This window comes from Ischnura elegans, chromosome 3 (assembly GCF_921293095.1).
Source record: "Ischnura elegans chromosome 3, ioIscEleg1.1, whole genome shotgun sequence".
Lineage (NCBI taxonomy): Eukaryota > Metazoa > Arthropoda > Insecta > Odonata > Coenagrionidae > Ischnura > Ischnura elegans.
This window is the reverse complement of record NC_060248.1, coordinates 2,620,768-2,636,359: the sequence shown is the minus strand read 5'-3', so window position 1 is coordinate 2,636,359 and position 15,592 is coordinate 2,620,768. Positions and strand designations below refer to the sequence as shown.

The following is a 15,592-nucleotide window of genomic DNA, read 5'->3' as shown; positions in this document are numbered from 1 at the left end:
GTATGGTAATACCTTGTAGTTTTTTGTATCTGTGTATTTTTGTACCATAATTGACGTGTCCTATATTTGTGAGAACAAATCGCCGGACAAATAAATTATTATTATTATCACTGAATAGATGGCGCCACCAACGCAAATCAGCGTAACACGGCTTTCATAACCGGTCGCGCAAGATTTTTTCATAATCATTACATATTCACAGCAAATTGAATCCCATATAACGTAAAACATTCTTAAACGATGAATTACGTGAGGGTGTAGTCTCCGTAACCCCAAATTTCAGCGTTGGTAAAGAAGTATACAGCAGGCATAACATATAGGCCCTACGCATGCTAGAAAATGTAATTACAATTTTTAATAGCAAACTATCCGTAATTTCGTGTAGTTAAATAACCACGGGAAAAAGCAACCCTGGTATATAATGGTCAGTATTACCGGTTACTATGATTGAAATTATTCCGCACATTAGGCAATCAATAATACGACTGAAATGATTTGATGAAAGAATGGGTAAGGATGCGCCTTGAATATTGAATTTTTCGTATTTCAATGATGCATAATGTAGTATGTAATTTTGGAAAGGAGATATATTATCAAAGGGAAATTAATACTGTTAAAACCAATCAAATATAAAAAATACATAAATACAGTTAAGCATTTTGAAATGGTGTAATGCATGCAAACGTCATTGAAAGTAAAAAAATAAGTCAATGTTTAAACCAAAATAATGAATTGGTTACGCTTACGTGTAGTAGAGTTGGTTTACCAGACATCAAAAATCACTTCCAGCCTTAGCAACCACTTTGAAATCCTGAATGAAATCGTACGTAAAAACAATATGAGTGAATCACCATTTACTTTACATTGAAATTAAATGTCGATATAAAATGAAAACTATGGTTGCCATGGAGCCCTTATTATAACGAAACATCTATATTACCGATCAGGTACTACCCTGAAAATATCAGAGAGGTACGGTCAATAGCAAAGAAGAAAATGAGTCCTATCGATATAATTTCATATCGATATATTTTCATTAGGAATCGTTACTCATCAAAATTATTTGCATGTGTGCATAGAGCTTTTCTATCTTACCAATATAATAAAATTTATATGCCCGTGACTATGTAAATAAGTCCAAAAAAGGGATCTATCGAATGCACACTTTGATCGATAATTACTTCAGCTCTAATCATTCGATCCGCTTGATTTAACATTTGTCTCATAAAACACATTATCAGATTTTATATTTCTGACTTTCATATTCAAAACTTGATTAACAAAAAAGTTTTTAGCGATTAAAGCGTAACTAAGGAGATTAGTATTGATATAACTCGCTCATGAATCGATCGAGCGAAATGGTCATCATTGCAAAAGTTGACTTTTTTGATAAAAGTAATACCCTGAAAATTTCATTCATCTAGCTGAAACGGTTGCTAAGATATCCAAGATTGAATGCTCCACAAAAAAATGGCGACAATGATTTTTCGCGTGCAGAATATTTTTCGGAATTTTATTATGAATTAACAAAGATGGTTACGGGAAAAGTAAGGTAGATCATAAGTGTACGAAGTACCCTTTACGGTTTTTCTAGGAGATTCCAAATTTTCATATGGCACATGTCTCAAAGCCGAAATCCGAGTTTGAAAATTCGCCCTTCACGACAATGTAAAATCGAAATCGTTTATTCCTCGGAATTGTTTCGACGCATGAACATTTCAAGATAGCCAAAAAATCAAACAAAAAATCCTACACCTTATATTACAAGGAATTTGTCCTACGATTATTGCAAGTTGGTCAAAAAAATTCCTAAACTTTTTCCATAAGAAAAGCATAGAAAACGTTCAAAAAATAATAAAAAATACTAAATATCAATTGGTCGCCATGACAACCGTATCAAAAAATCGACTAAAAATCTACTTTATGTCCATTGAATATCATGATCCTCAGACGTTTAAAAGCACCAAATAAAAGCGAAAAAGTTTTAGTCCCATAAGGCTCCCATGTTAATTCAAGTCGATATATCTCGAAAAATGATCGACTTTTTCAAGTTTTCAGATTTTTTCTCCCGATGAATTTTTTTTTACTTTTACGTCCAATAAGCCAAATACCTATCACAGTTTGGGCTGCGAATTGTGATGAATCAGTCAGTCAGTGAGTGAAATTGCAGCCTTATATATGCGTTTAATAAGATTTAGCGTAGCCTGAAATTATGATTTCACCAAGGATTGTCATAAGTTCCTCCTTCTCCAAAGCTAGGTTCACATTATTATAGTATATATGCCACTTTGTCTGCAAACAAATAAATATAAACGACCAATGGCACCTCCATTGGGTCTATATATTTATTTATTGCCAAGGCCATTAATCTTCCTATGGATAGTTACTTACAATATGTTTGTATTCTACCGTTAAATAAAATTCATTTAATTTTATTATTAGATATACAATACTAGAATAAAAATTTGTGGTTAAAATATAAGAGCAGCCATCTTTAGATTGCTACGAGAACTGACCCCCGTGCATGGTGTCCAATATCATTTTTCAGTGTTGACAAAAGATAAAAAATAATACAGAAAAACCTTGAGAAAATATAAAATAAAAAAATAAACCTTTGGAAAAAAATGAGATAAAATTTACCATCTTCTAGTGCAAAATACTTGAATAAAAAATAAATCATGTACCCCATGTGGGTGAATGAAAATATTTTCAATACCAGGTCTCACATAAATTTTTCCCAAGCCAATAAAATTAAGGAGGCAACTAAAATATTAGCACAGTGGTGAAGACAGACATCAATTTGAACTTAATTAGTATCACAATGTAGCGCTTGTCCACTGGATCCCAGGAAAAAAATTTAACACGCGCATCCGATATATCAGACGCTATAGACTAATGGGTTAATCTGAGAATTTTGTAGTCACTAGCGAATAGCTATAATTATCCAAGCATAAGATAGATATTTGTTTCTAATGCATACAACATTTTAATTGCAGCCCGTATGATGGCCATTTGTTACGCCCTCTATCCCTCAGTGATACGAAAAAAAGAAAAACAATGTTAACAGCTCGTTTCCAAAATAACCTTTGTAGGTTAATATTTGTAGTTCCTTCCATGTTGTCAGGTTAATGTACAATCTTTTTAATTAGTTATGTTTATTATGCTTCAGTTACGACCATAAATTACGTAGGATCTTCTGGCGAATATTTGAAGTAAATTCTTTTCGAGCTCTCCGTCCGGCTGCCGTGCTCCATCATCTTTGCGGACGTTAAAAAGGAAGACTTTTTATTCGTCATCAAGGTCATTGATGCCAGGTGTAAGGTGCCATGTTTACATAATAAGTCTCTCTTATTTAATGTCAACAGGAGCAAGGTTACTACTGGAGAAGCATCTTCCATTATCGGGGAAGTAAAGAGAGAAACATTATTATCCACATTCATTTCTTTCCTAAAACATACATGTTATCCTTTCTCAACATATTTGGGTGAAGTATAGGTTCACTTGCGTGAATTCCCAAAAATGATACTCAAAAACGTGTACCTTACTAACGGCTCCAAAGAGGAAAGCTCACTGAAGGCCATACATATGGTGGGAAGACTCGGGAGTGGATATTAGTTATGTACGGAGGCGGAGAAGTGCGGAGGCCCGACTGGCAGAGCACGTCAATTGACTCAGAGCAGAGCAAAAATATTGCAATTGGCTCCAGGCCAGACTCTGGGCAAACCCAGCAGCAGGGGCTCCCTTTGCCCTCCGCCCCATTCTGCTCAGCCAAAATCCACAAAAAGCATGTTGAGAACAACGCGCACGCATTTCAGTTAAGTTGGGAGATTGTTCTATCACATGATCATTGCTCTCACCTGTTGAGGTATTGCAGGTACTCGTAGTTGGAAATGACGCCATTCTGCCACTGCAGAGTCATGTGGGCGTGGCCTCGTGCATCCTCCAGCCTCGTCGCCTCCTCCCGACACACCGCGTCATGCACCAAGTCACGCTCCCGTTCGCTCGACATGCTCAGCAGCACGTGCCCCACACTGCGAGCGCTGCACGACTGCCGGCAGTACACCTCCAGCGCCTGCAACATCACAATTGCAGCCAGGCATTCTCGCCCAAGTGACATCAACCACCAAAAGCAGCACTAATTTCATCTTTCGGGGCTACGAGGGCGCTTTCTTTTCAACCTCCGATCGCTCACAAGAAACACCATACAAACGACAGCTGGGTACTGCACATCCTCCACACCACAGTCATTCCTCACCGTAGTGTCGTTAGTTTTAGGTTAGCGGCAATCTCATTAACTCCACTGTCTCCATTGATTCTCCCGCCAAGTGTGCACTGCTGAGCGACAGCCAAATGGCTTCCGCATTGACATGCCTTGACTTTTATGCCGACAAAAGAGAATTTTTCTTTAATGCAATTTGGCTATAGCATGAAACAGTGTGAAACATTACACCCATTCCCATTCTAAACAAAAGAGGATGCATGCTGAGTCCTGGGAGTGTTCAGATCCATGACAACACCCGTTGTCATCTCAGCGCTGACGTATCCCAACCACTCCTTGAGCATTTCAATGGGACATTTTCGATCACCCCCCGTGTATTGCCGACCTAGTGCCGTGTGACTTCCATCTTTAAGCTAAAATGAAGATGTGGCTATGAGGGAAGCGTTTTCAAACGGGCGATGAGGTTCAGGACAAAGGCAACATTCAATGGAAGTCATTGGCAGCAACATCCTATGAAGAAGGTACTTAGGTAGGTACTTAGGTAGGAAGGTACTTAGGGTACGCAGGCACGACCAATTCCTCAATAGCTGAGGCGATTATGATGAAAGGACTCCACAAGTGTGCTCAATATTTAACAACGAAATAATTTTCAACAAATCACTTTGTCTTTTGTTCATACCCCATCAGAGGTTGAAAAAAAACCATCCTAGTACATACATCAGAAGATAAAGCAGACAACCGATCAGTAGAGGTCCGTGAAAGTGGTTTTATTTTTTGCTAAAATTCGTTTTAAAATCATGTGATTTCGGTGTTATAGAAAATCTTGGCGGTGTTATTATAATGCTACAATTTTCTCATGTTTATAGGCGTTTTATTATTTTATGGTTCACATTTCATGAATACTTATACTTTTATTAAGCATTTTACATAACAGTTAACACAATTTCGATTGTTCAAAATTTCTGATAAAACAAAATGAAAGCAATGGTTCTACTTATATTCGTTCAAGGTATGTGAATGGTTCAAGTATTTAGTCTTGGTGAATACGATCGGCAAACGGCAAATCCCCACTACCTCATATGTGTATACTTATGTGTGTGTATAAGAGCCATTCCAGAATTTTTGGATTGTCAAGTTTCTCAACACTAATTAAAGCCTTTAAAAATTTCTATAGTAGCAGCAACAAGCTCCTCCTTTGTTTTCTTTGACTAAGTGACTGTGTGATCAAATGATAGCTGTCATTTAGCGGGTCCCCTTTCTTTCACAGATTTATGTCTATTCCTACTGATGTGCTTTAACAAAACATCTAGAATGAGAAGCCTTCTCACATGAAAAAATAGATATCAGATTTGGCCAATGTTGAAATGATTTTTTTTGCATTGTAGCTCAGTGGAGAGCCGAATATCGATGATACGTCTGCTAATAAGGAGAACCCCCTCTCTTCCTATCCTTTCTGTTCCTTCCTCTCCTGCTACCACTTCGTGCTTTCAAATAACCATATGTGTCTATGGATGTCTTTAAACGAATCAAATCGTGCAGTTGACGGCATGGCGGCGTTGACGGCCGCCGTGATCGCCCATTTCAATCCGGCCCGGCGGTGCGCCGTCTACGGCGTGAAATACAGGCAGTGCTACATTGAGGCCACTTTCTGACGAAACGACTTTTCGCCGGTCGCCGTTCACATCATGACGCCGTGAAATTCAGGCCGCTTTCAGACGAGATGGCTCTCTGCTACGCTGTGGGCCGTGCAGTGAACAGTGGCCCGGTCCCAGCCAGCGGCCGTGTTTAAGTCAACGAAATTGTTACATTAGACCCACATTCAAGGTTTTCCTGCAACAAGTTATCCAATAACGCTGTCTAATGCATCGTGGTGAGTCACCGGAATTACTGCTCAGCATTGACGCGTACCAGGCGCGTGAGCTTGTATTTCCAATCTTCCGCGGCCGCGTTAAATTTCTGCACATTTTTAATTCATAATTTCTAATTCTTAAGGTGAGAAAGCGCCTCATTCTAAATATTTCAGGATTGATACATGGGAATCGAAGAGAGAGGCTGTGATAAATTTAACGGCAAATTCTGGTGCAGAAGTCACAACAGTGCGCGATATTATGCGGGTGCGTTATGCGCGAGACTAAATGAGCCAATTGACCTTGGAATCGTAATGAGATAAAACAAATGAACGTCAGCAGCCATAAACAATGAAGGCTTAGGCTTTAATAGATTATAACTCATTAGATCTGAGTTTTTCGCTAATCCACCTAAAATCGCACAAAACGCAAAATTTAGTTTTTATTCACCGATTTCGCGTTATTTCATGATATCGCATCTCGCGAAATTCACGGACCTCTAGCGATCAGCCATGTTGCGTATTATCTGTTAATGAGTTTCATACAACTTCCCTATCTTCTGTGACCTTTAATAAAAATTAGGGATGGTCGGATCGGATACTTCAGATCCAAACATCCATGGATATATCCTCCAGAGCGTGCACAGATTTTATCGTATTTTAAATATAATTTGAAAGCTTATAAAAGCGATTTTTATTCAGTAAAAATTTTTAGACATGTAAATCTAAATAGCATTCCTTTGATTGTATTTACCCAGAAGAAACTTGAATAATTACTCCGTTTATAGCACACAATTGAAAATGCAATACGATCCGAAAATATCCGAAGATCCAGCTTCGATAATCAAGGATCCGATCCGGATCCGTCAATCCCTATCAAGAATAGAATCACACACAAAAGCACCAGAATCATTGCATTTTAGTGAAAGGCTACACCGGGCGTATTATTTCCATTAAATTTTCCTTCATAAAACAGAATAATTTTACCACCTTGCTGATGAGGAATGCTTCAAGTTTACATGGACGTCTGCTCCAGCATAGCAGCAGACAATGAGCAGTGGGGAAAACTTCTTCATTAATTTTAGAAGATTCTTCAATGGTTAACTACTCGTTCGTGATACATGAAAATTGCATATTCCATAAATGCGACATTGATGCGGTGCACATGAATACATGTGCCATAGGCGTGATGACCATGGACTTTTGTGATTTTCAAACAGCAAATTTGCCTTTTCGATGGCAAAATTTGTAAATTTAGTGCCTAGTGGGGTTGAAATGCTCCACTGACACTTCCAGCTTATTGACTGGGACTCAAACTAGACGTGGGAGCAGGCAAGCTACACTGACATCACCAGCCAATTTTCGCAATCTTCTGCTGCGAACTTGTTGAAGGCGTGAAATTGGTGAGTTCACCAACCTATGCAAAAAGACACAAAAACCCTCTTCCCTCTCTTTCCACTCATCCCCCTTCATCCTCCCTGAGAATGGTGTTTTTTCAAAACGGTCACTACATAAAATGCTGCCAAAGATGGTGAGCGATCTCTATCTGACTATCGATTATGACTTTTTGTGTTTTGCTCTCCCACCACTAGCATTTGACAATGAATGAGGTTCCTTCATGACATCATCACGTAGAGATTGTGTCGCCATAAAAAATCCGCTCCTGGAAAGTACATGTACGTAGTTACATTTCACCTGATCCCTGCTGCATGTCGTCGGTCGGAAGAGGGTCAGTACCTGCCAGCGACAAAAATGTCGTCAGCACGCACGTCTGACTCAAGCTTATGGATCGGAGAATGCATCACCCTGTTCCTCGACCACCCACCCACCTTGTGTTGTTGGCATTTACGCAAGGGGGCGGAGCTAGCTGTCTTACGATTTTAAAATAGTAGTTGTGGCGGAGAGCGATAGAGGTGAAGCTAGAGAGACACCCATTTTGTTGGGGGAGGGGGATTGGTCCAAAACCAAGTCTGAGGGAAAATTTTTGAAAAACAGGGGACTTACAATAAGCAGAGGGTTTCACACTAATTATGCCACTTTTCTCAATCAAAAAACTTCATTTTTCAAATAAATCTTTTGTCAATTCATGATTTTTAATGTTTTGTTTTCTTTTAAGATGAAGCAAAGTAATGGTGTTTTTATACTTTGGAGGGTGGGGTTCTGGACCCCCCTCAGTATTCCACTGGACATAGGGCCTTCCTTATTCGTAAATGGTTACATAAGTTTTCCACAGCAGCTACTAGAGAGGTTGAGAGAAAACCCTTCCGAGATTTTAGGCAAATATTTCTTGCCATCTGCCAAGAAAAAACTTTGGAGTTTGGAAATGCTGCACTCCACACAATCTGGGCACCAGTAAGCAGCATGGACGCAGAGAGGTCTTTCAGCCAGTACATTCTAGTTGTGACTGGCAACCGGCTGAAGGAGGAAAATGTCGAAAATTGTTCTAAGTTGATATTCACCTAGTGTGTTTATGATCACTAATTTTGTGATAGATGACAGTGTTATCAGGAAATAAATGCATTTAACTCCTAATTTGCGATCAGAGGTCATTTATATATGTGATGAACAAAAATGGAGTGATTGTGCTTCCTTGCGGGACACCTGACTGATCTCAAATTACATCAGAGCTAATTATGTCAAAAACTATTTTTTGCCTTTAATTATGCGGTAAGTCACAAATCCAGTTTACTCTTGTTTCATTTAACCTGCATGAAGGTATTTTTTAAGGCTTTTTGTGAGGTGCCATGTTGAAGGTTTTCTTAAAATCTAGAAATAATGCATTCACTTGTCCTTTCAATTCACCAGATTGAGAACATATTGAAGGAATAGCATAAGCCGTGTTTCACACGATCAATCCTTCTGGAAGCCACGAAGACAAACATGTAGGAAGTTTCGACTGCCCAGGAAAGTACAGAGGAACCTCGATCTATCGTTTTTCAGGAAGATGGACATAAAAAAAAGATGAATGCAGGAAAACGATCAATGCAGGAATGTTTGGCTAGGTTGCCTATGTCCCAGGTAACGCGTGATTTTGGCACGTAATTATGATATTACAAACTGCGTTAACCATGATCTCTTCCATGTTCACCTCTGAGGTAACAGCACGGTGCTTACAAGTAAGAAAAGCAAACAGGAGCATTGTAAAAACACGTCACTAAGGGAGAAACTTCCCGGCCTGCCGCTTGTTTTTGTCCAAGGGTTTCAGATGACTGACTCACGCTGAAAACCAACGTTCCTCAGTTCCCCTTGGACTTGCAACAAATGAAGGGGGAGATAAGAAATTCGTGTAAGAGCTGCACCCCCTTTTTTTGCAGCATTTCTGGGAAAAAAGTGCGTCTCTTACACAAGTTTATACCGCATTTTCTTGAAATTTTGCACTGCACCACGCATTGATCTTTTGGTTTTTGAGCTTCGTAAGGCATAACTTTCTTTTACTTCCAGTTTCTTTCATTTTTCACCTAACATACTGGACTTTTTGACCTAATGTTACAGTTTTCTATATTTCTATTGGTCCCATTTAACATCCTTGTGGTACTACTTAGGTTCTTCACAATTACTTTGTTGTGCCTCAACGTAAAAGGACAAAACCCACTTTGAAACACGTGCCCCCAGTGACGAACCTTCCCCCATCCCGTCGTGGACATGGCTACTGATGCCACCACACCGACTGCAGTTCTTGGACCCGCTGCCAATGCTGGAACCCCCACCAGAGCTGCCGTAGATCCACGGAGATCCCCAGAGAGGCCATTCCGGACAGATCCAGCCTCAGCCCCGCGGACCTCGCCGGCCCCTTATACCTTGGCACTCACTCTTTCAGAGGAAATAAACAAATAAATGCACCCCCAGGTATTTTAAAACTTCAGCTCGACGAGTTTTTCCTTCAACAAAATGATTACCCGATCCCGCATTCCGGGGTGGGTCTCCCTCCAACCTCTGGATGTCGCTGGAGTCATGACAACTTTTCGAGTTTTGCTGAATGTGTTTGTAGATTCCTTGGAGTAAGATTTGAGCTTTTATCCTTTGTTTTTGTTACGAAGTCCATAGATGAACAATTACATATCTCGCCTATTTTAATGAAGATACAACTATCAAATAAAATTTTGTTTGGCATTTTGGTTTTACAGCTGTTTCTACTTCTGTTTTTAAGGTTGCTAAAATTACATCGTGATCAATTACACCGTCAAGAATATCAATGAGTAATATCAATTCGGGATGGCTTACTATTATAAGTAATTAATACATACAAAGGTATATTACAATTAGGGATGAGTCGATTCCACTTTATTTCGATTCCGATTCCAATTCCAATTCCTTCAAATCAATTCCCGATTCTCGATTCCGATTCCATCGATTCTAATTCCTTCTAACAGGTGGGATTTTGATTTATCTGTAATATTGCTGATATTAAAATTTAAGAATTGAATGTGTAACGTCTGATTTTTTGAATTTGTTATTTTGGTTGTGAAGGGTTTGTTTGGGGAGAGGGGATTGTTGAGTGAGATGTGAAAAAGGAGAGGTTTTGTGGAGTATTGTGGAGAGAATTGAAGGAAATAAAAAAGGTTCTGAAAATGAATCGTCTTACGTTACAGACGTAAGTGTGAGCCCACGTTTTTCTGGCGACGAGGATGGGATGTTTGACACAGGTTTGGAAAAATTAGCCTGAGTGAAATTGAGAAGACGCAGCGGCCGGTTTGAGCGTTGGAACGGTTGCTGGTTCGAGGAAGCGGACTGGAGATGGTATTTGCTTCAAGGAAGGATGCACATTGAGAAGTTGGAGCTGCAAGCAAAGACGACTTGGTGTTTTTCGGAAGAAGTGGAAGTTTAATTTGCTGGTGTGGCGTTTTTGCTTCGGGAAAGGTGAGTACCCTTTTTGCCGGATGGTGTGAGCATACTGGGTGCTGTTTCTGACTTCCTCATTTTAGTGAGTTGTTTAGGTGATAGATTTGCGGAAAAACTTAAACAATGTCGTATTTGGCTAGAGTCCCTAAAGATGTTTTGTGCAAAATCGCATATGAAGTAGGAGCTGACGTGGGGAGGGAAGCTAGAGTCGTAGAGTACAAACAAGCGATACTAAAAAGTAAAGATTATGATGAGGAATTTGTTAAAGAGATGCTGAAGTTTTTGACTGAAGAGAAAAGATTGGAACGGGAACGAGAGGCAGAAGAGAGAAGATTAGAACGGGAAGCAGAAGAGAGAAGATTGGAACGGGAACGAGAGGCAGAAGAGAGAAGATTGGAACGAGAAGACGCTGAAAGACAGAGAAGTTTTCAGTTAGAAATAGAGAAACTAAAATTTTCACAAACCAATTTAAACCGCGAGTGTGATGGATTGGAGACGGAGACCGCTCAGAGGACACTGCCGAAAATAGATATAACTCGGCATATGGATAAATTTGATCCTCACGGGGAAAACATTAGTTTATATCTTGAACGTTTTGAAAGGCAGGCAGATAGGGCCGGTATTCCGGAACACCAATTAGTATTTTACTTGACGGGATTACTATCAAACGAGATTAATGATATAATTTCTCGAGAACCTAGGGAAAAAGCTGATAGTTATGAATTTGTGAAAAATTTACTGCTTAAGAAATACAAATTGAGCTCAGAAATGTTCAGACAGTTATTTCACAAGCAGTCCAAATCAAATGGTATGGCGTGGAGTGATGTAGTATATAAAATGACTAATTATTTCCAAGGATGGATTGACGGGATGGATATAATTTCTTTTGAGGAGTTAAAAGGACTGATGGTGACTGATCAGATGAAAAGAAAAGTACCCATAGAGGTGCGAGATCTCCTGATAGACGAATGGCCAAATTTTAAGGATCCGAATGTATTGGCTGAGAAGTTGGATAGTTTTGCTATTAGAGAAAGCATGGGACGGAAAACCACCGATCATTACATTAAGGATCAACAAAATAAAAGGATCCAGTTTACAAAGCCGAAGACTGTTTCTGTAAATTCTGATGAAGAAAGGCGTGACTTGGCTATGGAAAAGATGCCTAAATCATCGTCTTTGGGACTTAATTTCGAAAAGAGGTTTCAACCCAAGTGCTACGGGTGTGGTTCCACTCAACATTTTCTCGCAAATTGCCCAAAGAAAAAAACGAAGGATAACGAAGAAAAAGAATTCGTTGGTTCTTTAAAAATTGAAAATAATAAAAATATGTTTGGCAAATACTTGACAGAGGGAATGGTAAATGGGTATTCAATGAAGATATTACGAGATACAGGTGCAACAATCGATGTAGTGGCTCAGAAATATGTTGCCCCACACATGTATACAGGAGAAACTGTTTGGATACAGCAAGCTTTAGAAGTACGCGATCGTTTTCTTCCTATAGCAGAAGTAGAAGTAATTGGAGAGTTCGGTCGAGTAATGGGGAAGGCTGTGGTAGTACAGAATGATTTGGATCGCGGTGTATATATTTTGGGAAATACCACCACAGAACTAATTGAAAAATGTCAATTAGAGCAACAAGAAAAACATTGGATAAATACGGTGCAGACTCGAGCGGCAAAGAGAAGAGGTGAATTAGAAGCGGAACGAATAAAACATATGGAAGAAGGGAAAAATAAGGAATCTTCAGAGGAAATAGGCGATAGAGACTCAAATCAAGAAGGAGGATGCCGGTTTGAAGTCGGCAGAACGCCGAAAGAGGCGAATAGCGTGATCTCAATAAGACAAGATGAATTAATTGAAGCACAGGAAAATGACTCATCGCTACAGGAATGTTTTCGGGAATTATAACCCGCAGGGGCAGAGAGCAAGAATGAAGAAGGATTTTTTCTTAGAAACAAAGTGCTTGTTCTGAGAAGAAAGGATAAGTTAAACGAAATGAAGAATTTTGTTGTAATACCAACGCAGTATAGGTTTCAGATTTTACAACTATGCCATGAGACAACGCTAGTCCATTTAGGTGTTACAAAATCAAAAAGTCAACTAGCGCGATATTTTTATTGGCCAAAGTGGTATCTTGACCTGGAAAATTAAATACGAACGTGCGATGCATGTCAAAAGGCTGGGAAGGGAGGTGACAGAAAGAAAGCTCCCTTAACCATTGTTCCATCTATGTCAGAAGTTTTCTATCGAATTAACATCGATACTTGTGGACCACTACCAGAAACTAGATCAGGGAAGAGGTATATTTTGTCGGCGATATGCGTGTCTTCGAGATTTCCCGAAGCAATAGCGATTGAGGATATTTCTTCACCAACGATTGTGGAGGTATTAATTGACTTATTTTGTCGAATAGGCTTCCCACATGAAGTTCAGTCGGACCGTGGAACGTCTTTTACCAGTGAGCTGACTACAAGTTTCTTTAACAAGTGTGGTATTAGTATTGTACATTCATCTATTCAACATCCTGAGTCTAATCCGGTTGAAAGAATGCACCGAACACTCAAAAAGGTTTTAAGAGCTATGAGTGTAGATTTCGGAAACGAATGGGACAAATATCTACCGGCTGCCTTATTTGCATTGAGGACCACTACGCATGAAAGTCTTGGATTTGCACCAATTGGTATTGGAATTGGTATACGGAAAAAACTTACGCACCCCATTAATGTTGATACAAGAAAAATGGTTGGAAGAGAATCCGGAGGAACAATCAGTGGTGGAGTATGTGTTTAATTTGTTGAATAAACTCAGAGTTACACGTGAACTGGCAGTGGAGAAAATGGAGGAGGAGAAGCTTAAAAGGAAAATATATTACGACCGTCATGCAACTCACAGAAGTTTTGAAACGGGGGATTCAGTTCTGGTATTAATGCCGGGAAGGAAGAACAAATTATCTGTACAATGGATGGATCCTGGTGTTATTGAGAAGAAGCTCTCCGACACAAACTACGTGGTCAGTTTGCCTGGGCGACGGGCAAAATCTCAAGTATTCCACGTGAATATGATAAAAAAAATACCATAAAAGAGAAACGATGGAGGTGATAGTAAATTTTTTATCACAAGTCCCTGACAGTGAAACGAGGATTGTTCAGGACAACAACCCCAAAGATCTAGAATGGATCAAAGCAAGCTCATTACCTGATCGTTTAAATTTTTCTCAAATTAGTAGTCTTAGGGAATTGTTGAAGATGTATGCAGAAATATTTACGGATAAACCCGGTATTACAGATATAATACAGCATGACATCGAGTTAGTCGATTCAGAGAAGGTGCAAATCAAGCCATATCGTTTGTCACCACGGCAAACGGAGATTTTGGAGAAGGAGGTGAAAAAGATGGTGGATATGGGAATAGTCACAGAGAGCCCTTCCGAATACACATCTCCAATGATTTTGGTGGAAGTGCCGGGGAAAGACCCAAGACCATGTGTGGATTATCGAAGATTGAACAAAAAAATTAAAACACAGTATTTTCCGGTACCTAATGTAGAGGAATGCGTGGAGCGAGTAGCTCGAGCTAAGTACATAACCTTGTTTGATTTAACTACGGGTTACTGGCAGATTCCCATGACTGAGCGAGCAAGTATTTACGCTGCATTTATAACCAGTTTTGGAACTTTTAGACCATTACGAATGACCTTTGGATTGAAAAATGCTCCACATGACTTTTGCCGTTTAATGACTGAAGTACTTAGAGGATTAGAGAAATTTGCTGTGCCATATATTGATGATGTAGCTGTATTTTCAGAAACTAGGGATGAACATTTGAAACATCTTGAAGCAGTAATGATTAGAATCAAAGCTGCAAATTTAACAATAAAACCAGGAAAATGTAGACTCACTCAGCATTCAGTGAAGTATCTTGGTCACATGGTAGGACAAGGTAAACTGTCTCCGGTAGGCACGAAGATTCAGGCTGTGAGACAGTACCCGACACCGAAGTCCAAAACAGAGGTAAGAAGTTTCTTGGGATTGGCAGGATATTATCGAAGATACGTTCCTGATTTTTCTCGTATAGCAGCACCTTTAACAGATGCATTAAAAGGAAAATCCAAGAAAGGCAAGATAGAATGGACTGAGGAATGCAATCATGCATTCAATAAGTTGAAGAAGATGCTGGTGGCGGAACCGGTGCTTAGTGCACCAGATTTTTCCAAAGAGTTTGTGTTGCAAACGGATGCTTCGGATTTGGGAATTGGCGTAGTTCTTAGTCAAGCAGATAATCAAGGACATGAACACCCAATTGTATACTTGAGTAAGAAGTTCAATGAAACCGAACGTAAGTTTAGCACCATAGAAAAAGAATGTGCGGCAATAGTTTGGGGGGTAAAAAAACTCCACGTTTATCTAGATGGCCACAGACCTTTTAAGGTAGTGTCAGATCACAATCCTTTACGATGGCTAGATAGAACGTCAGGAAGTAATCCAAGGCTGTTGAGATGGTCATTGATGCTTCAACAATACGATTTTGAGATCGTGCATCGGCCGGGGTCAGCTCATAAGAACGCGGATGCGCTAAGCAGGGCGATGGGCGACATCAAATAGATTGGAAGTCGGTAAGTATTCGAGTGTGGCACCATCTGGCAAGGGGTACTCCAACGGCATCGCAATAAAATTTTGTCCAGTGAT

General features: G+C 39.6%; 1 protein-coding gene across 1 annotated transcript in view; it reads right to left on the bottom strand.

Annotated features, from left to right (window-relative positions):
* The window catches only part of LOC124155329 (protein FAN-like), a 117,792-nt gene that overhangs the window by 76,827 nt on the left and 25,373 nt on the right, over positions 1-15,592 (bottom strand). Inside the window, exon 6 of the mRNA XM_046529056.1 lies at positions 3,858-4,072. Coding sequence (XP_046385012.1) covers positions 3,858-4,072 — 215 coding nt within the window. The remainder of the gene's footprint in view (positions 1-3,857; positions 4,073-15,592) is intronic.